General features: G+C 43.8%; 1 protein-coding gene across 4 annotated transcripts in view; it reads right to left on the bottom strand.

Moving 5' to 3' along the window:
• Window positions 1-2,662: 2,662 nt before the first annotated feature.
• Window positions 2,663-23,729, bottom strand: part of ABHD16A (abhydrolase domain containing 16A, phospholipase) — a 45,714-nt gene continuing 24,647 nt past the window's right edge. For all 4 annotated transcript variants that reach the window (XM_070936661.1, XM_070936664.1, XM_070936662.1 and 1 more), the window contains 11 exons: window positions 21,712-21,775; window positions 19,234-19,283; window positions 18,062-18,185; window positions 17,044-17,148; window positions 11,998-12,061; window positions 9,946-10,002; window positions 9,029-9,091; window positions 8,014-8,090; window positions 7,289-7,387; window positions 5,364-5,410; window positions 2,663-2,992 (listed from right to left, as the gene is read on the bottom strand). In XM_070936661.1, the coding sequence (XP_070792762.1) occupies window positions 2,909-2,992; window positions 5,364-5,410; window positions 7,289-7,387; window positions 8,014-8,090; window positions 9,029-9,091; window positions 9,946-10,002; window positions 11,998-12,061; window positions 17,044-17,148; window positions 18,062-18,185; window positions 19,234-19,283; window positions 21,712-21,775 (834 nt within the window). In that variant the 3' untranslated portion in view covers window positions 2,663-2,908. The remainder of the gene's footprint in view (window positions 2,993-5,363; window positions 5,411-7,288; window positions 7,388-8,013; window positions 8,091-9,028; window positions 9,092-9,945; window positions 10,003-11,997; window positions 12,062-17,043; window positions 17,149-18,061; window positions 18,186-19,233; window positions 19,284-21,711; window positions 21,776-23,729) is intronic.

The following is a 23,729-nucleotide window of genomic DNA, read 5'->3' as shown; positions in this document are numbered from 1 at the left end:
CTACGTGAACTCTATTCTTTTTCCAATCATCCTTGTCAGGTCAAAGGAAAAGGAACTGTTTATGTTGAAGAGCTCGATGCATTCATTCCTGATGTTTATTATATACAGCAAATAGTAATTTGCTTAGTCAGAGTCACTTGTCTAGAGTATTAAAGTTCCAGGTTCACCACCTTGAAAAAGCAAGTTACATAGTTAAAAATGGAGATATTGTTGCTGAAACCATGTTAATTGGTGGCGTTTATTACTTAAAGCCAAAGTCTAAACCGCAAACACAGGCAAGTATACCAAAAGAGGAGAGCACAGGCCCAGACAGAGATGTTCCAGTGAGAGATCCTGTTGCTACTCCAAAGGCTCCTAAAGCCAACAAAAAGAAAATTAGGAAACAGGTTGCTCAGAGCAAGCCTGAGGTTCCGCATAAAAATGTTAATGTTGAGAATTCACTAACTGGTAAACCTTTGCATTCCAGGTGTATCCATAAATGGCATAGAAGATTGGGGCATGCCAGTTTGTGTTCTTAGGAAGATGCCGGAGTTCGCGAAAGGTTTGGATCTAAAGGGGTGTAAGGTGTTTTTGGATTGTGCTGTCTGCAAGAAAGCCAAATCCAAAGCAGCAGCCATTCCCAAACGTGCTACACTCCTGTCAACACACATTTTTGATTTGGTTCACACTGACATAGTTGGTCCTTTTAAGCCAACACTTCGTGGTAAAAAATATTTTCTAACAATTGTTGATAATTACTTTAGATATGTATATGTATATCCTATGAAAGAAAAATCTGAGACTTTTCAGATCTTTAAAGACTTTGCTGCTCTTGTTTTTACCCAACACCAAGTTTGCATCGCCAAAATCCAGAGTGATCGTGGTGCTGAATTCATGTCTCAGCGTTTCCAGGCAGGAAGTCTTAAATCATCTTTTGCTTGAAAAACTTTCAGGGACTCTCCGTCCCTGAATGTTTTTCAAGCAAAAGATGATTTAATTCACAATTCCAGAAGGAAAGCACCTCAGTTTATTTATTTAGAAAATTTATATGGCTGCCCACTCACTCTCGGTGACTCTGGGTGGCTTGCAAAAAATTACAATTCAATTCCAAACAATCGGGACATACCGTTTTCCCGAAAATATGACCCTGTCTTATATTTTTTTGAACCCCGAAATAAGGCTTGGCCTTATTTTCGGGGAGGTCTTATTATTTTGGGGCGCGTGGAGCCAGATGGGGCTCCTCTTGCCGTCTTACCTGATTTCCAGCTCTGCATTTAAAATTTTCAGGGAGGACTTATTTTTGGGGGGTGGGGAGGCTTATTTTAGCGCATGCTCTCAAAAGTCCGATTGGGTTTATTATCAGGGGATGTCTTATTTTTGGGGAAACAGGTATTAGGAATAAGCCTTTATTTGAAGCCCAAGAAATGAGAGCAGTGAAATTTTATTCAGGATGGGGGGACCTGAGAGTACATCACCGTACAGGTAGTCTTTGACTTATGACCATTTGTTTAGTGACTTTGAAGTTAGCACGGTGCTGAGAAAGGTTCAACAATTCGCTGAAGTGCTGAACCGGCACTTCAGCGGTTTGAATTCCTAGTGCCACATAACGGGGTGAGCTCCCGTTACTTGTCCCAGCTTCTGCCAACCTAGCAGTTCGATGGCATTTAAAAATGCAAGTAGAAAAATAGGGACCACCTTTGGTGGGAAGATAACAGCATTCCGTGAGCCTTTGGCGTTTAGTCATGCCGGGCACATGACCAGAGACGTCTTCGGACAGCGCTGGCTCTTCGGCTTTGAAACAAGAGATGAGCACCGCCTCCTATGAGTTGGGAACGACTAGCACATATGTGCGAGGGGAACCTTTATCTTTAAATACTTATCGGTATACTTCCTTACTCTATCCTTGCTTTCTGCACAAACTCTGTTTTTTCAGCTAGTCAGATGCTCACCCGCCATGGAAGTCCATTTTATTAGGCTCCTATCAATCTAAAGGTTATTGTTTTTCCAATATATATATCTAGGAAGAGGCAGTAAAGATGTCCTCTAGCTGAATTTGATTCCTAGAGAGGATGGGACACTTGCATGCTGTCTCCTTGAAAACATCAAGAAAGTGGTATCCCGCTGCCTCCTCTTTCCACACACACACCCCAGCCTAAATTCCAGCCCTGTAATTTCTTGCTGTTCTCCCATCCAGTTTCCAACCGAGACCAAATCCGCTTAGCTTCCAAACAGAGGTGGGTTTCAGCAGGTTCTGACCAGTTCTGGAGAACTGGTAGCGGAAATTTTGAGTAGTTCAGAGAACCGGTAAATATCACCTCTGACTGGCCCTGCCCCCATCTATTCTTTGCCTCCCGAGTCCCAGCTGGTGATTTTGCAGTATCCTTCCCTTGGAGTGGGGAGGGAATGGAGATTTTACAGTAACCTTCCTCTGGAGTGGGGTGGGAATGAAGATTTTACAGTAACTTCCCCTGGAGTGGGGTGGGAATGGAGATTTTACAGTATCCTTTCCCTGGAGTGGGGTGGGAATGGAGATTTTGCAGTATCCTTCCCATGCCACGCCACCAATCCATGCCACGCCCACCAAGCCACACCCATAGAACCGGTAGTAAAAAATTTTTGAAACCCACCACTGCTTCCAACACCAGACGAGGCCAGCAGCTCCTGAGATCAGAGAGTCAGGAAGTATAAAAAATACCATCTTTATTGTGAACCCTGACAACAAGATGTGAGGGTTGGTGGTCAGAGGATCAATATTACAGGGGAGTGAAGCAGATTTACAGTGCGGGGGGGGGGGAGAGAAACGGTGATGGCCGTTTACGCGTACGCGTGCACAGGCGAAGAAAGGTGGAGGCGGGAGGACGTCGGAACAAGAAGCCGTGAGTGCAGGAGACGAATGGGAGGTGGTGACGGTGAGGGTGGTTGGAGGATGCTATAGGCTCCATGGAAGATGAAATTCTTGGGGTGGAAGTGGAGTGCAATGTGTCGCTTCAAAATTTTGCAGGTGCTTCCGTGCCTGTGGAATGGAAAAAAAAAAAAGTTACCTCAGAGGGGACCCAACTGGTAGCTTCTGGGCCATTCTCTGCTCTCCAAGGCCTGAAGAGTGGCCGTCTAATTGCCTTATTTTAAGAGGGCCATAAAATAAAGCCATTAGGAGTGGTGCGGTGGCCTAGAGGTGGAGCTCTCACCTCACAATCAGGAGGCTGTGAGTTCGATCCTAGGTAGAGGCAAGATATTTCTCTCTCTGGGCACAATGAGAACGTATCTGCCGAACAAAGCTCCGCATTGGCGACAGGAAGGGCATCCGGCCATTAAACATCCTGCTAGTTCCATTCAGTTTTCCAGGCTCCACCCCGTAAGGGATTATGGGGTTGTTAAAAGATGATGATGGTAAAATAAAGCCATTAAATACACTGGAAAAGTAGTAACAATTGCCACTGGGTCCAGGAAGCTTTCAGCCCATTCTTGGGCATAACGCCGTCAGGATGAGAACGGGCTGAGCAAACTATGGGGTTAACGTACTGGACTCGAAGAAACAGACTGTCAGAATAGGGGGAGAATACAGGCAGTCCTTGACTTACAACAGTTCATTTAGTGACTGTTACAATGGCATTGGAAAAAAAAAAGTGACTGTTGCGGTCTCTCCATGGTCACGTGATCAGAACTCAGATGCTTGGCAACCGACTCATATTTATGACGGCTGCAGTGTCCCAGAGTCATGTGATTTCCTTTTACGACCTTTTGATGAGCAACGTCAATGGGGGAGCCAGATTCACATAACCACCGTGTTACTAGCTTATCAACTGCAGTGATTCACTTAACAATGGTGGCACGAAAGGTCATAAAATGGGGGCAAGGTTTACTTAACAATTGTCTCACTTAGCAACCAAAAAGTTGGGCTCAATTGTGATTTTAAATCCATGACTACCTGTATTCCCTTTTCCTCAGGATAATTCTGGTGTTTTTCGATGGGAGCGCCTCAAAACACTTTGCTTAAGTTGTTGCCGAGCGTGTGCGTGCACAAAATGGAGTTAATCCTAAGGGCATTACAACACTCTTATGAAACCTACCTGGTTGGATAGGGAAATGGTGGATGAAGGAGAAGCGGATGTGCTGAAACAATAGGGTATGGGGAGCAGAATATACAGTAGTGGCCAAAATTGTGGAAACCTTTTGAGAAAAGTGTATTTTTGAAGTTTGATGGCTAATAACACCACTTTTTTATTTTTGGTGTTTCAAGATAATCATATTCCACTGCTGGAATGGCCTGGGAATAGCCCAGACTTTAAACCAATTGAAAATCTATGGAATCGACTAAAGAAACTTGTTAGTCAGAAGCGACCCAGCAATAAAACCCAGTTAATAGAAGCAATCATTAAATCTTGGTTTCACATTATATCAGCTGCAGAACTAAAAGACTTGGTTCACTCCATGGGAAGATGTTGTAAGGCCGTCATTCATGCTAAAGGTTACTCAACTATTAAGTGACATGGTGATAATTTTTGTATATCTCGTTTTTTTCTATGTGTTTCATTTTTCTTCTTTATACTGTAACTGCTATTCTAATAGCAAATCCTTCCTAAAAGTTATTGCATTACATTCTTGATTAAATTATATTTCCATCGATATATAATTTTATGGTACTACTAAAAAAAAAAAAAAAAAAAAAGTGGTGTTATTAGTTAGTTTTAGAAAATACTGTATTTTTCAGAGTATAAGATGCACCTTTGCCCCCCCCCAAAGAGGGTAAAAAACTGGGTGCGTCTTATACTCCGAATGTAGCCTCGCCCAACCTCGCAAACGGAGGTTTCAGAGGCTGAAAGAAACCTCTGAAAGAAGCTTCAGAAAAAAAGCCTCTGAAAGGCTTTTATCTAAAATAATATGGCAAGCAACAAAAGAAGAATCAGTAAAGGCTCTAACCAAACTATGGTAACAAATCTGGAGAATGACACAATAACCAACAGATCGGAAGAGGTTAATCTACATACCAATACCAAAGAAAGGAGATTGAACAGAGTACAGATAGTCCTTCAGAATAAAAGCCTCTGAAAGAAGCTTCAGAAAAAAAGCCTCCAAACAGAGCTTCAGAAAAAAAGCCTTTTTTTTTTTGAAGCTCTGTTTTGGAGGCTTTCAGAGGCAGAAAAAAAGCACAGAGCTCACAACCAAGGAACCTGTTGCTAAAATTCACCTCTGGAAACAGCTGATTGGGTGTATTCCGGGACGCCAATCCACCCACCAATCAGCTTTTTTCTTATTTTCCTCCCCAAAAACTAAGGTGCGTCTTATACGCCAATGCGTCTTATATTCCGAAAAATACGGTACACTTTTCCCAAAAGGTTTCCACAATTTTGGCTACTACTGTATGGGTGCAGGCTAGGAGAACTCACCAGGAATAGTGCAAGTTGTCGTCTCCCGTCTACGGTCATGTCTTCACCTGGTTTGAAAACAATAATGAGGTGAGTTGAGAAGGTTCTAACAGGGAGGCAAAGTGCAACAGAACCTCTGTTCAATCTATTTGGATTTAAAAATGCTGCTTAAAGCTCATATTCTTCTGGTCAAGTTGTTGGCCTATGGCGGCACAAAAATGGAAGGACACTTCGATCCTCACCATGGAGGAACGAATGGCTGCAAAAGCTGATGGAGTTAGCAGAGACGGCTAAATTGAATGCTTTGATCAAAGAAAAAAAAACCACAAGTACTTTTGTTTCTACTTGGAAACCGCTTCTGTGCTTGAGGTGGGGAAAAAAAGAAGAAACTTTGGTTTTGGGTTTTCCTGATTAGATAGGTTTGTTGTTATAAAAATGGGAAGTTTGTACTATTATGTAAAAGTAAAAAGTTGAGGTTTGATGTTAATGCTTTATTCTACTGCACCAAAGGGAATCGGAAGTCGATGCCTTTTTTTTCTTTCCCTCCCTTCTTTTCTACACTTCTTCCTTCGCCTCCCATTATTTTTCCTACTATTTGCTTTTGTATTTTGTATTATATACACTAACTAGCTGGATACACGTGCTCCGCTACGAAACTATGTGATCGGGCTTGATAAATCGACACGTACAGCTTGAAAATTAATGAGTAGTTACGACTGGCTTCTCTTCTCACCCTCAGGCTTGCCCCACAGAAGCCTCCCCTATCTTATTACCTCCTCTTCCCAGCCTTACCCCAAAGAAATGTCTCCTATTCTATCCCCTTCTCTCTCAGGCTTGCTGCACAGAATCCTCCCCTATCATATCCCCTCTTCTCCCTCAGGCTTGCCCCACAGAATTCTCCCCTATCCTATCCCCTTCTCTCCCTCAGGTTTGCCCCACAGAATCCTCTCCTCTCCTATCTTCTCTTCTCCCTCAGCCTTGCCCCACAGAATCCTCCCCTATCCTATCCCCTTCTCTCCCTCAGGCTTGCCCCACAGAAGCCTCTCCTCTCCTATCCCGTTCTCTCCAGTTATTTTCAGGTTGGGAGGGGGAGTAGAAAGTCTAATTAATTAGCATCAGAGCGTGTTAATAATAATAATTATATAAGAAATACTAATGATCTGATGGTCATTTCGAAAAATCCTTTCTTAGTGAGCACCTAGCAGCCAAGAGGAACATACATGCCGAATTTCAAGTTTGTAGGCTTTACTGTTCTGGAGATTTCGTGATTATGGCGTGAGTGGTTTTCACTTTTATATATATAGATAAAAACTGTAAATATAAAAAAGGTCAAGTTGCTGGTCATCAATGCCCAGAAAAATGGTAGAACTTTGATCATAACATCATAGCCACCAACGTGACTTTGACCATATAGGCACATCATAGCTACCAACTCGACTTTTTTGATCACACTCTGCGGACATCCCGTTTGCTTACTCAGTTGGCCAAACTGCTTTTATTGCCACCTCTCCTGTGTTCCTAAGAAGCCCAATGACAGTTGAGGAACACTAAACCCTGTTGCAAGGGGTCGCTTCTAAAATAGAATACGTTAACAGTCAAGCTTTCCCTTTTCTTGCTGATGGACATATCCCACCAATCAGATGATAGTTCCACCTCTTCTGTTTTTCCCATTGGCTGGTCTGGTTTGGAATGCGGTCATCATTATTGGTCTAACTCACTTAAAAGTAGTTGTGGGAGGGCAACGTATCACTAGCTAATTCCAATAAGCCAGTAAGCCAGGCCAACCTTATTGGGCAATCTTTCCTGTCTTCAAATTTCAACCTGGATCGCACATTCTTAAGATTTCCTCCAACCAAGAACACATGATTGACTTGGGGAAATTCCACGATCTTGTTTCCCTGCCACGCCTAGTTTTCTGCTCTACGTGCTTCTCGCGTTGGACTCACCAACAGACCACGGAAATTCATCACCGTCTTCGGCTTGGTACGACTTCAGTACAGACAGACACCAGTCATCTTCTACTTCATAGCGGCTATACATAGAGGCTGCAATGACAAGGAGATGGTGTGAGGTAGAGCCCTCTGGCTTGAATGGCAGGGAGATGCAAAGGTGGGGCACTGCTCTGATGCCAAGGGTTTTCTTTCTCTCTCCCTCTCTTCTTTCCCCCTTTCCTTTCTTCCTTTTTCCCTTTCTTTTCCTTTCCTTCTTCCCTTTTTCCTTTCACTCCCTTCTCCTTTGCTTCCTTTCCTCCCTCCCTCACCCACCACCCACCCATCTATCCCACACAAAGTGATTCTGGTCAGCATGCAGTACAATAAAACCAACCATTAAAACATTCTATTGAGCTGCATCTGGATCTATTTTGGAAAGAACCCTTGTAGTTCTTGCACGTGCATTGCAGGCTTTCCTTTGGTAGTATCAGAGCAACATTCCTGATTTAATTCCACCATTCATCTTTGGGACAGATCTTGTTTAAATGCACCTGACATTTCTGAGCCTTTCTGTTGAGTAATCAATGCCTGTCCCCGAAACCGTATAGCGTTGGGGCCAAGAATTCCTTCACAGGGTGGTTAATATGAATCATCCAAACCCACAACAGCTCTGGCACCTGTCAAGACAAGCTTCATCATGTCACCTATCTGGGGTTAGGTTTAGGATTCAACCACCTTACCTTCTTCCATGGGTGTAGAAGCTTTCAACCATTCTCGGACGATTCTGATGCCTTCTTCAGTCATGATTTTGGGATACCTAGGGCAGGTAGGACTTGTTGAGAAAGAATCCTATCTGTTCTGACTTAGGCTTCCTGAGTCAATAAAACACACGGGTAGTCCCAAAAACCTCTTTTATTTCAACAGCTGTGAATTCTGTTCGTTCACAGATGAGTCCCAAATAGTTGTAAAGAGTCCTTCGGGATAAGGCTGATAATCACCCACCTTTATCTCCCTTGACACGCTGCCAAAGACCTAATTGGCAAAGCCACACGGAGTCCAGAATCAAACAGAGCTTCAGGCTTTAAACTGAACAGAATTAACAACGTTGCTTCTTCCAAAGGCCCACATGCCTTTGTTCCTCTTTTAAGTCTTATGGGAGGTGCCAATCATCTCCAAGCCCTACTCTCGAGTCATCCCTTTTGTTTTAACTGTTCTTGCCTTCTGGCAGCTCTGCAGAAGAGCGCACTGGGAACAGGCTTCCTCTGTTCCTCTGCCTTGCTAAGGTCTGACTCTGGAGGCTCCGGAGGCAGCACGTACCTCCCAGATGGTCTTCTCTGCCTCCGATGCAGAGCCCTTGTCCGAGCCTTCTCCAGACTCCAGGACTGGCCCATGTTCCTCCCCAGCCTCCTAACTGTCCAATTCTGCTGCCAGCTCCGCAGGCCACTGGCGGACCACAACACCATCAGTTTCCACCACCCCAGGCAAAATATTTATTTATAAGCCTTTCCTCAAAGCGGTCAGCTAGTATGTTCAGTTCTACAGAAACCTATGTTTGTGGCCTCTGGATTCTCTGCCCTCAAAGACTGAATTCCTGCTGAAAACGGACAGTGTGTTTTCCTGACATATTGAGGTGGAAAACCCACAAAAGCGTAGTCTATAACTGAAAACTGATTTTGCTAGGAAACCCAACATAGCCAGAGTTAAAATTGGGAAGGTTCTGCTCTCTATCTAACCTCAACTATAATATTGATTTACCTGTGCTGTAATAACTTCAGCAGTAAGTCATTCCCTCTGTTAGACATTATATCTTCAGGAACCCTAGAAGGTCAGGAAAAAAAAGAAGAGTTAATGCCATGGCAAATGAGACACATGGTGTCAACCCTGAAGCTGACCTGACCATTTTTGACAGCTTCAGTTTTGCCACACTGGAGCTGAGGGATTGGGGGGGAGAGGGGGGAATTGAGATAGAGAGGATTCTGTAGCCAAAACGAAGTATTTTTTCTTGGGAACCAAGGATATTCTCACACCTGGTCGGAGGAAGGCAGAGTGATGCTACCTGGTTGCCAGACTGCACCGTAATTGGACCATGTGACTGATTGTTTTGAGAAAGTAGAATTTTTTTTTTACTTTTCATTAGGTAGTCTTCAGAGTCGGTTTTCACCAGATCTGTGCCAATATGACATTTCCAATAAAGCTATTCCAGGGGTGAAATGCTACCGGTTCACACCAGTTCGGGTGAACTGGTAGCGGAGGGTGGTTCGGAGAACCGGCAGCGGCAGCCGCGCAAGGCTCCGCCCACCCATCCGGACGTCATTACTTTCTAGTTTTAACCAGGAAGTAACCTGTTTTTTACCCTCTGCGCTTGCGCAGAAGGCTTTTCGCATGTGCAGAGGGTCCAAAACCCGAAATCTAAAATCGCATGTGATACGTGCGCGCATTTCCGAACCGGTAGGGAAACTAAGTAGATTTCACCCCTGAGCTATTCTGAGGAATCTGCTGGCCTTGGAGTTTCGCTTGATATGGATTTATTACTTGGAACCCTGACTACATGGATCTTCTCTACTCTAAAGGACACATATGACATGAAAGCTACATTTATTTACTGCCTGAACCAAATTTGGAAAGGCTGGGTGGACATCTGGGCAATTTTCCTTGGTTGCTACTTTACTCACGTGGTGGTGATGATCTCATCTTTGGTTCTGCGGACCAGCAACACGGGACCCTGATACCTGAGGAGGATACCACAGGGAGACTTGGTTCAATATGGAGGCAAGCCAGGACGTTTCATCTAAACTTGCTACAAACACTGTTCTACAACTACATTTGTGTCAGAAGCAGCTACCAAGGCACTTCTGGGTTGAAAGGATTAGCCGGAGACATCACCGTTGCCCAGGGGACACCCGAGGGGGCTCTTTTCCTGTCCCTTTTATTGTTGCTTATCAGTGGCATATCACATTTTTGGAAGCAAGAAGCTTTAATTTCCGACTAGCCTGCTTGAAAATTGATAAGTTCTATGCTTCAGACAAAATGGAGAATTACCTGTTTTATTTTAGGAAGGGAAGGGCAAAGGGACTATTATTAAGAGCCGTAATGGCTCAGTCGTTAGAATGCAGTATTGCAGGCCGACTCTGCCAACTGCCAGCAGTTTGATCGTGACTAGATCAAGTTGACTCATCCTTCCATCCTTCCGAGGTCAGTAAAATGAAGACACAGATTGTTGAGGGCAATATGCTGACTTTGTCAACCGTTTAGAGAGGGCTGTAAAGCACTGTGAAGTGGTATGTAAGTATTAAGTGCTATTGCTATATAGGGGGTTCTGCAAAATACAGGTAGTCCTTGAATTACAACCGCAATTGAGCCCAAAATTTCTGTTGTTAGGTGAGACATTTTTAAAGTGAGATTTGCCCCATTTTATGACCTTTCTTGGTACAGTTGGTAAGTGAATCACTGCAATCAGTAAATTAGTAATCCGGTTATTAAGTGACTCTGGCTTCCCCGTTGATTTTGCTTGTCAGAAGGGCGCAAAAGGTGATCACATGACCTTCGGGCACAGCAACGGTCATAAATACAAACTAGCTGCGAAGCATTTGAATTTTGATCACATGATCATGGGGATGCTGCAAAGGTCATAAATGTGAAGAACGGTCATAAGTCACATTTTCCAGTGCCGTTGTAACTTTGAACAGTCACTAAATGAACCATTGTAAGTCGACGACTTCCTGTATTTTGCTTCAAAAGGTTTCAAGCAGGGAGTTTCACGGGGAAAACTCGCTGCTTGCAATAACAGTAAAGGTCAGAAGCGGAGAAGGCAAAAAGAACTAGGAAGAAACATGGTAAGAAGTGCTGATCTGCTTAATTCTGCATTCTCCATAGAACCCACTCTATTAAGTCTCTCTCTGTCTGGCATCTTCTAGATCAGTGGTGGAGAACCATGGCCCTTTTGTGACTTGTGGTGTCAACTTCGAATCGAACCTGGCAGAAGCCATTTTTCTATTCTTCAGCTGCCACACAGAGTGGAGAGGGGAAGGAGGATGAAAGGTGCTGCTAGACAAAGCACAGAATTTTCTCTTGGGAACCAAGGTGGAGGATAGAGGAGGAGGAGTGCTTGGAGAGCCCGCCAATTAACTTAATTGGCCAACGTGACCTGTGACTTTTGGGGAGGGAGTTATTTCCTATTATAATTACACTGAAACTGTGGGAAACTTTTAGAGTTGGTTTTGCATTTGATTGTGCCGATATGATATATTCAATACAGAAGTTCTTTGAGGAAGACCTTAGCCTCAGAATTCTGCTTCACTTGGGTTCGTTAGTCAGAACCTTGACATGTGGACTGCAACTCCCAGAATTCCTGAGCCAGCCATGGAATGGCTCAGGAATTCTGGGAGTTGAAGTCCACAAGTCATTAAAGGGCCATGGTTCCCCACTCCTGTTCTAGATGTAGATTCCAGAGCTGAATCTTTGCGATGATGAAATTAACGGACACTTTCTCGGCTAATCTTCATTTCCCACTGGTCGCTGATAAGCAACAAAAGCAATGCCATAATGGGTTAAAATAAAGAAGGGGAAATCTGCTTCTGGCTAGATCTTTTGGATTATCTGGCCACTGGCCATGGGCTGGACTGGTAGTTGATTTTAAAAATTATCCAGAAAAGGGTTGGTATCATCCAACATTTGTTTTGGGCAATGGCTTTGCTCCATGGTGTTTTGTCCTCTGAGTTGCCTACTTGCAGAGTTGTTCCGCGTTGTTCAGGTTTAAGTGCTGTCTCACTGTCCGGGTGACCAAGCTTCCTATGGAACAAAGAGAAGAACATTACATCACCTTTCTGCCCAGCAATTAAGTCTCTAACCCAAACCAACTTCACATGGTTTTTCAAAATAAATTGCTATCCACCGTCTCCAACTAATCAGCTTAACCATTTTCAAATAACGGGTTTTGTAAGGATCTCATCTCGCAAACAAGTGATGCAAAAGCTTTTACACAATGCTTTTCATAATGCATCCAACAAACAGGTTCTGTACACAGCTCACTAGTATACAGGTAGTCCTCGACTTAAAAACAGTACGTTTAGCGACCATTCAAAGCATACAACAGCACTGGGAAATGTGACTTGTGACAGTTTTTCACACTTACGACTTTTGCAGCATCCCCACGATCATGTGATCAAAATTCAAATGCTTCGCAACTGGTTTGTATTAGGTCACGTGATCGTTTTGTAACCTTCTGACAAGCAAAGTCAACGGGAAAGCCACAGTCACTTAATAACTGGAATTACTAACTGACTGATTAGTGATCCACTTACCAATTGAGGCAAGAAAGATCATAAAATGGGGCAAAAGTCACTTTAACAAATGTCTCACTTAAGGACAGAAATTTTGGGCTCAATTGTGGTTATAATTTGAGAGTTTTGCAGAACCCCCTATATAGCAATAGCACTTAGATTTATATACCGCTTCATAGTACTTTTACAGCCCTCTCTAAGCAGTTTACAGAGTCAGCCTATTGCCCCCAATAATCTGGGTCCTCATTTTACCCACCTCGGAAGGATGGAAGGCTGAGTCAACCTTGAGCCGGTCAGGATCGAACTGCTGGCAGTCAGTAGAGTTAGACTGCAATACTGCATTCTAACTACTGTGCCATTATGGCTGTTAATATAGTCTCTTTGCTCTTCCCTTCCAAGTAGGCTAAATTAATTTTTCACAGTTACGACCTTTGTGGCATCCCCAGGACCACATGATCAAAATTCCAGATGCTTGGCAACTGGTTCATACTTATGACTTTTGCGACCTTCTGACAAGCAAAGTCAATGGGGAAGCCAAAGTCGCTTAACAACCAGGTTATTAACTTATCAACTGCAGTGATTCACTTAACAACTGAGGTCTTAAAACGGGGCAAAACTCGCTTAAAAAATGTCTCACTTAACAACAGAAACTTTGGGGCTCAATTGTGGCCGTAAGTTGAGGATTACCTGTATTAAGTCATGGATGCAAAGGGCTGGCACAAATACTGTCAGCGTTCCAGAAAACCCCCCACTCCAAGTAAAGTCTCTGAAGCAAGCATTTTTCAAAGTTCTATTTACTAGAATAGGTAAACTGGCACATCTGGGAAAACCTGAATCTGAGAGGTCCGGGTTTTCCCTCAGTAAGTCAAAACCCCCAAAACCATCCCCTCACTCCTCAGTGGATCACATGCTCCAATCCCCATCTGTCCCATCTCGAGACAGCACTCCGACCACTCCTTCTCCAGATGCAGGATCGCCCTGACCTTGACTGACAGGAAGAATGCTATTATGTCTACAGACAACCCCTCTACTAAATCCCTCCTCCTACTTTCCTACACAGGAGAAGGTGGCAGCATGGAAGCTCCCAGCCTAATATGGCTTCCAAAGCTGACATATACAGCTAGTCCTTGACTTACGGCCACAATTGGGATGAGAATTTCCATTGCTAAGCAACAAGATTGTGAAGTGAGTCATTCCCCGTTTTACAACCTTTTCGCCATGATCGTGAAGTGAATCATGTGGTTGCTCGGTGAACCTGGCTTCCCCAATTGACTACTTGTCGGAAGCCGGCTGGGAAGGTCACAAATGCCAATCACATGACACACTGCAACTGTTGTAAATATATGCAGATTATTATAAACACTGTTAGGAAATGGCTATTGTCTAACTAGTTGGTCAGGCAATATATAAACTATCAATACATGTTTCTCAAAAGGTATTATATTGCTTTAAGACTGTATTGCAATATCCTGTATCCTGATTGGCTAAGCTCTGTAGCCAATGTACTTAAGGGGAAGCCTGAATCATGGCTTGGGGACATATACCATTTTATCTGCTTATTTGCTGTTACTCTCTACCTGTTCTCTCTGTATGATCACTGTTTGATCATTGCTACTTGTTGCTTTCTACTATTTATTGAATGTTTTAATACTGAACTTGTTCCTGTTTGAAACTCAAGAACTGTTTTATTGTGTAATGACAACAACTGGTAAGAAGACTTTGTACTTGGAATATCCCTGAATTGATATTTTAACTATCGCCTTATCTGTGTATGACTTGGATTGTTATTGGACTTTGCTTTACTTTTTTCTAAAAAGTAAAAGACTACCACAACTCAATGTTTCAGTATATTAACTGTGGTTATTCACTCTCAGCCGCTTTTATGTGCATACTCAAGGGGTATTCTGCTCAATAACCCATAACATCGGTTATGAGCCAAGAATATCCTGGATTATTGATCATGGGATTGTAGGGATGCTGTGACGGTCGTTAAGTGTAATGATTTATTTATTTGAATTGATCGATTCATTCGTTTCTTATAGCTGCGCAACTCAGCCAAGTGATTCTGGGGGCAGTTTACAATTCTAACATTGGTCGTAAGTCACTCTTTCAGTGCCAGGGTTACCTTTGAATGGTCACTAAATAAACGGCTGTAAATTGAGGACTACCTCCATGAAGGATAATCCTGACTATTCTATCCCCACATGAAAGATGTCATCATTCAGTAGAAGAGCACATAAATTATAGGTAGGTAGCCTCAGGTCCAAACCCTGACACCACTAGCTAAAACAATTGTAGGTGAAACTCTTATAGATCTAGTAAGATTTCTCTCCTTAACCCAAGATGGCATGCCCTGCACCCTGTCCTCCACCATCTAATCTGTGCGAATACCACCCTGTGAATCTGGCTGGGGCTGGGCTAAGAATGAGGAATGGCCCAAAGTCATCCAGTGAGTTTCTGTAAGTAAGAGCAGACATCAACCTTCTGATTCAATCAGTCAGAATAAAGCTGGATGGGATCTTGGAGGTCTTCTAGTCCAGCTCCCTGCTCAAGCAGGAGACCCTACCGTTTCAGACAGGTGGACTGTCCAGTCTTTAAAAAAAAAAAAAAAAACCTCCAGTAATGACGCTCCAGTAATGAACTTCTGAAGGCAAAGCTGTTCCACTGGTTAATTGTTGTAACTGTTAGGAAGTTTCTCCTTAATTCCAGGTTTCTGCTGTCCTTGGATTATTTTCCATCCATCATCCCTTGTTTTGCCTTCTGGTGCTTTGCAAAATAGGTTGTCCCTCCTCTTCTTTGTGGCAGCCCGTCAAATACTGGAATACTGCTATCATTGCCATCCCTAGTCCATCTTTTCTCTAGACTGGCCATACCCAATTCCTGCAAACCGTTCTTCACATGTTATTGTCTCCAGGTCTTTAATCATTTTAGTTGCTCTTCTTTGCACTTTTTCCAAAGTCTCAACATCTTTTTTGTAACGCGGTGGCCAAAACTGGATTCAGTATGCCAGGTGTGGCCTTACTAAAGCTTTACAAAGCGGTACTTATACTTCACGTGATTTTGATTCTATGGATTCTAAGGATTGTATTAGTTTTTTTGGCTGCTGCTGCACACTATTGGCTCGTGTTTAAGTGATTATCCACTAGGATTCCAAGGGCCCTCTCACAGTTACTGTCTTTGAGCCAGATTTCTCCTAATCTGTACTTGCACCTTTGGTTTTTCCTGCCTAGGTGTAAAGCCTTGCTTTTCTCCACGTTAAATTTCATGTCTCCTTGGTTCTTATCCCATCACCTGCACCACTACTACATCATAATGACTCTCTTGGCAGTTTGTATACAGAGCACGGAAGGAGGCAGAACAATCTGTGAAAAATAATGGGTGTTGTCTGTCTTCCAGCAAGTTCTTTTTAATTCAGTGGGCCTTTATTTCTAAATGAACATGCTGTCAACCATGAAGGTGACCTAATCGGAGCCATCTTGGAGCTTCAGTGTTGCCACACCGGAGCTGAGGGATAGGGAGGGGAGATTTGAGATAGTTGGGACTTTGTAGCCAAAATAAAATACTTTCTCTTGGGAACCAAGGACATTCTCACACCTGGCCAGAGGAAGGAGGAGTGATGTCACCAGGCAACCAGACAGAGCCGTGATTGGACCATGTGACTGATTGTTTGGGGTTGAGGGAAAAACTTTTACTTTTAATTAGGTGAAAACTGTGGGAACCTTCAGAGTCGGTTTTCACCAGATCTGTGCCAATATGATATATCCAATAGAGTTATTTTTTGAGGAATCTACCTGCCTCGGAGTTTTGCTTCTATTACTTGGCACCCTGACACATGCAAAAGTCTGCAGCCTTAACTTGGCATTTCATAATCCTGAGCTGAATGCTCCTTGCTTGAACACTTATCTGTTCAATCTGTACATTTGTAAACAAACATTACAAGAACTTTGAGTATCTCGGGGGGCCCTCCCCACTGAAAGGAAAATGCTTTTGAGAATCTAACTGCCACCAGTTGCGAAACACACCAACAAGAAGCAAAACCAAGCGGTGAAGATTACACAACCGCCGACCTCCATCGTGGTTAAAGCAGAAGACAAAAAATAAAATAAATTAAAATAAAGGAATTCCAACCTAAACCGTTTCTAAACATAGCAGCTGTTCAGGACTGAGGATTTTATAGCTCCATGACACCTACAACGTAATACACACCGACTGATTGATAGCAATGTTGTAAAACTGGAATTTCAACCTACAAGCTGAAATCAAAGCGACAGGATAATAAAACATTCCCACGTAAACAAGGGAAAGAAACACAGGCCACCAGAGGACAAGGGAACTAACTTAGCGGTTAAAAGGAAGACGTTGGTTCAGCTCTTACTGACCAAATTTTAACTGTCTCACGGACTGAATCATTTAGCAGTCTGGGAAACACATTCAAAAGAGGTGAAACCATTGGACCATAAAGAAGGATCCATTTCTTGTCCTTCCCCTTACTCCAGCTTTCCGGCATGACCTTGAGAGCGAGAGGCACGAGGTCATCAAAGGAGGCATCCAGGATGACGGCGCTGATCTCGGCATAAGACATGGCTGCCCAAGTGGCTGTTGGGTGCGAGGAGAAAGAGAAATCCATATTAGGGAGAGCTGGAAACTCAAGAAGGGATGTCATGAAATCATAAACAAGTAGGACATCTGTGCCTCCTCCCTCTAAATTTCTTACCACTGAGTATGTTTCCAAGAGATACTCGGATACTGTAGTCCATAATCATCTGGAATGTTATATAGATCAGGGGGTCTCCAACCTTGGCAACTTTAAGCCTGGAGGACTTCAACTCCCAGAATTCCCCAGCCAGCTTCGCTTCGCTGGCTGGGGAATTCTGGGAGTTGAAGTCCTCCAGGCTTAAAGTTGCCAAGGTTGGAGACCCCCGATATAGATTGCCTCCTGTGGCTTTAAAATCACCCAGGGTCAACATCCCCTCCAAATACTTCAATTGTTCTGTCTTGAACTGACCCTTCAAAACTGCATCATTCCAAACTCTAATCTCTTTATGTCCAACTACAGGGGCCACCTAGTATGGCAAACTTTGTTTCCATTAATACATAATTTGGGGCAATCAGTTGGCTTGAGCATAATTAGTATAGAAAAGGATTGTATTTAGATATTTCATATAGGGCACCAAAGCCTTGAATGGATCCTCTTTCTAGATACATGAACTTGGCTGTGCCCATCTTGAGGTATCCCTCAAGATGGGCACCTCCTAAAATTCGAGTGTCTAACTTTAGTTCAGGCTGAAAGCTACATTTGGCCTTGGGGGTTTCGGGCCAAGGACTGCAGTGCAGCTGTAAAGATGTACAAGATGACCTCGATGACCCCAGCATGCTGGCTGGGGAATTCTGGGAGTTGAAATCCACACAACTTAAAGTCACCAAGGTTGAAAAACACTGCCTCCCTTTCTCCAGCTTCTCCCTTCTGCTAGGAGTTCCTAATTTCCTTCTAGGCCTTGTTATTTGATACCTGTGAAGCCCCCAATGGACCAGGCATAGAGGATGATGTCTTCAGGAAGGAAACCCAGGCGGTGGATGGCATATTGCATCACCACGTCCATGGCGTTGGCCTCATTCTGTGGCAGGGGCACTCCCTAGAGACAAGTGGGGAAAATAGTTAACGCAAAGTTGCTGAGAGCAGGGAGACCAAGGAAGACAGGTCATGCCTGAGGGGAGAGACTAAGGGTTTCCTCCCTTCTTCCTTCTCTTCTTCTTTTCTACGAAAATCCTTCCCCAGGTGCCTTGCTTGTCATTCTGCATCTTTCTTTTTCAGTTTTTATTAGTTTACAGTAGAATCTCTGGTCACGAACGCTTCTGACCATGACCAAATTGGATTCCGACCAAAAAATTCACATTTGTTTTCCGCAGCCGATTTCCCCTTCCGCGCCATTTTTTTTTTGTAAGCGCCAAATTTCCAAAATTAGATTAGGGTCCCGAACAAATCGGGTTGCAACCAAAGTTATGGAACAAATTATGGTAGTGATCAGAGGTTCTACTGTATAATGTAGCAACCAAAGAAAATACAGAAGTAAATAGAAGGGAAAAGGGAAAAGTGAGGGAAAGAAAAGGGAAAAAGGGGGAAAAAAAAGGCATTGACTTCTGACTCCCTCTGTTGCAGTAGAATAAAGTATTGACATCAAACCTCAACCATTTTTTGCAATAACAGGGCGCGCAGGTTTGGGAAGCCCGCAGAGGGCTGCTGGAGGCTGGGGAGGGCAAAACCGCCCGTTTTTGCAAAAAACAGACCCGTTTTTGGCCTCCCAAACCCCCCACGCATCACGTTTTTGCCCTCCCCAGCCCCCAGGAGCACTCTGCAGGTCTCCCAAACCCTCCACGCATCCCATTTTTGCAAAAAACGGGCCTGTTTTTGGGAAAAACGGGACGCACAGGGCAGGGTTTCGGGAGGCCAAAAATGGTTCTATTCGGTGTATAAGACACACAAAAACAATTCCACCCTCTTTTTTTGGGGGGGGGGGGAAAGTGCATCTTATACTCTGAAAAGTACAATAATTGGTTGATTGGCTCAGTGGTCTGCAATACGCCCAATATCTTATTGAATGGCCAGGTCTACATCAGATTTCTTAAGAGAGTAGTTACTGGAGAAGTCAAAAATAATCTGAAATAAATCTCAGAATAACTCACCGTGCTGCCTGCAAACCCAGGATGATTCCATCCCAGCACAGAATATCCAGCTGTAAGACAGAAGGAGAAAAATCAACTGGAAAGGAAATATCAGTGATAACTAGAACTAGACAAAAAAAAGAAAGAAAAGAAAGAAAGAAAGAAAGAAAAGAACCATCAATCTATCAGAAAAGAACTGGGAGTGACTTTGGAGGTCTTCTAGTCCAATCCTCAAGCAGGAGATGAAGAAGAGGATGAAGAAGAAAAGGAGCCATCTAGGGTTAAAACAAACAAACAAACAAAAAAAAACAGGATCCCTATACAACATCAACTTGATCTGGTCCTAAAGCAGCTGTAATGATTTTGCAACCATAGAAGTCATCCTTGACTTAGGATCACAATTGGGTCTGGAATGATGGCCACAAATGGTGGTAGTCGTTAAGCGGATCACCATGTGGTTGTGACTGATTTTAACACACTTTTGTTGCAGTGGTTATTGAATGAAAACCGCAGTTGTGAAGCGAGCCTCTTTTCTTCAATGGGCCTTTTGTGTGTGTGTGTGTGTGTGTGTGTGTGTGTGTGTGTGTGTGTGTGTGCGCGCCAGAAATGGGAAGTAAATGGCAGAAAATCACAGTCACACGACCACAGGATGCTGCAAACAGCCGTTAACGTGGGCTGTTTGCACAAAAGTACACTGGAATTCCGCAACCGGGTTGTAAGTAGCTCTAGGTAGGTCTGTCGTAACTTTGAATGATTGTTAAGCAACTGCTCATTAAGCAAGCACTATGTGTAGCTTCCTAAGTAGTGTGGCAAGGTTTTCCCTGAACATGCTACAGGATCTAAATTAGAATAGAGCAGGGGTCAGCAACCTGCGGCTCTGGAGTCGCATGTGGCTCTTTCATCCCTCTGCTGCGTCTCCTTGTCACTGGTCGGCTCCACAATTGATAGGGCTTTCGGGTAGGACAGGTAGAGGAAAAAGGATGCCATGCTAGGAGGCGACTCTATGGTGGTGGTGTTTGGGGGGGGGGACGCCGTGCTAGGAGGAAATGGGAGAATGGGACTTCCAGTCGGCAGAGGAAAAAGGACGTCGCGCTAGGAGGAGACTCTATGGTTGGGGGGGGGGGGGAAACCGGACTTCCGGTTGGCTCCAGAATTTAACAGGGGGCTTCTGGTTAGAATCTTTGTGGCTCTTTGAGTGTTTAAGGTTGCCGACCCCTGGAATATAGTAACAGAGTTGGAAGGGACCTTTGGAGGTCCTCCAGTCCAACCCCGTGCTTAGGCAGGAAACCCTATACCATTTCAAACAAATGGTTGTCCAATCTCTTCTTAAAAACTTCCAGTGTTGGAGCATTCACAACTTCTGGAGGCAAGTTGTTCCACTGATTAATTGTTCTAACTGTCAGAAAATTTTCCTTAGTTCTAAGTTGCTTCTCTCCTTGATTAGTTTCCATCCATGGCTTCTTGTCCTGCCTTCAGGTGCTTTGGGGAATAGCTTGACTCCCTCTTCTTTGTGGCAACCCCTGAGATATTGGAACACTGCCATCATGACACCATCTCACCACTCTTCTGTAATGCCCAAAGAGGTATGATAGAACATGTCTCCATCACTTCAGTTTGGGAAATCCAGACAGGAGCTGAACGTATAGAACATCAATCACACGGTTGATCGTGCAAGTATATAATTAAAGCTCTGCACCAACCGAACTATTTCTCTGGCTTGGGTTGATTTCTCCCAGTGACTTAATTTTCATAGCCGTGCTTCTAAGATGCCATCCACCATCCACCTTTCCAGGCACCATCCACCTTTCCAGATTAAAAATGGATTTTGTTAAGGGCAATTTCCAAAATGAAGGAAGACTGTCTGCTGGACAGTCTTTAACACCAGACTAGGCTAGAAGGGAAGATCTTGAGATCCAACAGCTTAAAAGGAACAGGGAAAACCTTTCTGCATCCTAGCACAGGGTATGAATGGGAAAACATATCCCACAATTTGGGTCTATCCCAGAAAACTTTTTAGAAGGTAAACTCGAATTTTCTTGCAATCGTTTTATAGGAGAATCCCTCGTTTAATGCAATTCCAGGACATAAGGTAACAAAATAAACAGAGTTGGAAGGGACCTTGGAGGTCTTCTAGTCCAACCCCCTACTCAGGCACAAAACCTTATACTGTTTCAAACAAATGGTTGTCCAATCTCTTCTTAAAAACTTCCAGTGTTGGAGCATTCACAACTTCTGGAGGCAAGCTGGTTCCACTGATTAATTGTTCTAACTGTCAGGAAATTTCTCCTTAGTTCTAAGTTGCTTCTCTCCTTGATTAGTTTCCATCCATTGTTTCTTGTCCTGCCTTCTGCTGTGGTTTGGTAAATAAGTTGACCCCCTCCTTCTTTGTGGCAACCCCTCAAATCTGACTTGTCAGATAAATCTGTTATCAATAGCAAATTAATTCATCTAAAAGTCCTTTTCCTTGAAAAGAATGCAATAGAAGGAGATAGATCATACCATCCAAAGGAGTAGAGATACAGCCTACTTCATAGAAGCCTGCATTTCCTTCGCAGCAAATCACCTGAAAAGAACAAAAATAGGAACTTTTATCGCACCAGCAATGCAAACGACAGGAAACGTGCTGTGCAACCAGCCAACATTCAGGAAGTTCCCACCTACTTCCTGCCTATGAACGTCCTGTGCATAAACAAGTAGATGGATCTATCCAAACAGTGCTAAATATTGGGATATTGATGGGAATCGTCCTTAGAGAAACAGCACTGCAGGACCTGGGAATGAGATCAATCAATCTCCCCCATACAGAGCAACCATCATACGTCCAAATTTTTCTGTGGCACCCCTATGGAGCAGCAGATGCTGTGATCTTGGAATAGGTTTATTTTTGGTTGAGCTATTTACAAAACCATGGGTGCTTTTGTTGGCAACAAAGACTTACTTAAAGAAAATAAAACAAAGCCATCATGTGCCTTCCATTTGGTCCCTTAATACTTTGCACCATTCAACGGTCCTAGATCATGAGCTGACAACTTACCCCGTATTTTTCAGACTATAAAACACACCTGACTATGAGACCCAACTAAATGTAGAAGAGGAAAACAAACAAACAAACAAAAAAGATTTTGGCCTTGGCTTTTTTTGGGCCTTTTTTGGGCCCTATTCCAGTCTTTTTTCGGCCTGTTTATGGGGATTTTTTTGGCCCGTTTTGGAGGCTTTTTGTGGCCCGTTTTCAAGGCAATTTGTGGCCCGTTTTCAAGGCTTTTTGTGGCCCGTTTTCAAGGCTTTTTGGCCCATTTTTGATGCCTTTTAGTGCATTTTTGAGGCTTTTTTTGGCCCGTTTTTGAGGCTTTGGGGGGTTGTTTTTGAGGCTTTTTGGGGTTGTTTTCGAGGCTTTTTTCAGCCTGTTTTTTCAGAAAAAATGCCCCCCCCCAAACCTCAAAAACGGGCTGAGAGAAGCCCCAAAAACGGGCCAAAAAAAGCCTTGAAAACAGACTGAAAAAAGCCTCAGAAATGGGCCAAAAAAAAAAATCTGAAAAAGGCTGAAAAAAGGCCCGAAAACGGCATGCAGACGCCGAAAAATGGCTGGCGGGTGGGTGGGGCTCCGGCAATATTCAGTCTATAAGACGCACAGACATTTTCGCCCCCTTTTTGGACACAAAAAATGTGTCTTATAGATCAAAAAACACGGTAGTTCCCCTGCAAGGTAAGTATTTTTTTATTCAAAGGGAGACTTGTTGAATAGCAATAACATTTAGACTTATATACCACTTTTTTTTTTTTGGCTTTAATTTATATGCCGCCCTTCTCCGGAGACTCAGGGCGGCTTACAATGCGTTAAGCAATAGCCTTCATACTTTTCTATATTTATACAAAGTCAGCTTATTACCCCCACAATCTGGGTCCTCATTTCACCTACCTTTGAAAGGATGGAAGGCTGAGTCAACCTTGAGCCTGGTGAGATTTGAACTTGCAGTAATTGCAAGCAGCAGATGTTAATAACAGTGCTTTAGTCCACTGTACTACAGGCTCTTCATAGTGATTTACAGCTCTCTCTAAGCCAGAGGTGTTGTGTTTAACCTCAGGGGACCAAGGTGGGCGTGGCCAGCTTGATGTCACTCATGTTGGGGGTGCCTTTTGTGGCCCGAACGCTCTGCCAGCAAAAACGGGTTCCCGAGCTTCGTTTTTCAGCTGTGACGGCCTCATGCAACCCTCTGCCAACGAAAACGAAGCCCGCGAGGGCCGCACGCAGACCTCCTGAGCTCCGTTTTCACTAGCAGAGGCACCGCGGGCCACTCCTTCGCTGTTTCTAGGGCAGCCCCGTGGGCCAGATCAAAGCATCCCGCGGGCTGGATCCGGCCCCCGGGCCTTGAGTTTGACACCCCTGCTCTAAGCGATTTATGGAGTCAGCATATTGCCCCCAACAATCTGGGTCCTCATTTTACCAACCCGAGAAGGATGGAAAGTTGAGTCAACCTTGAGCCGTTCAGAATCAAACTCCTGGTAGTGCCAGTGACTCA

This window comes from Pituophis catenifer, unplaced genomic scaffold, assembly GCF_029215685.1.
Source record: "Pituophis catenifer annectens isolate HBS135680 unplaced genomic scaffold, rPitCat1.0.hap2 SCAF_2, whole genome shotgun sequence".
In the NCBI taxonomy this organism is placed as follows: Eukaryota; Metazoa; Chordata; class Lepidosauria; order Squamata; family Colubridae; genus Pituophis; species Pituophis catenifer.
This window is presented reverse-complemented; position numbering and strand designations above follow the sequence as displayed.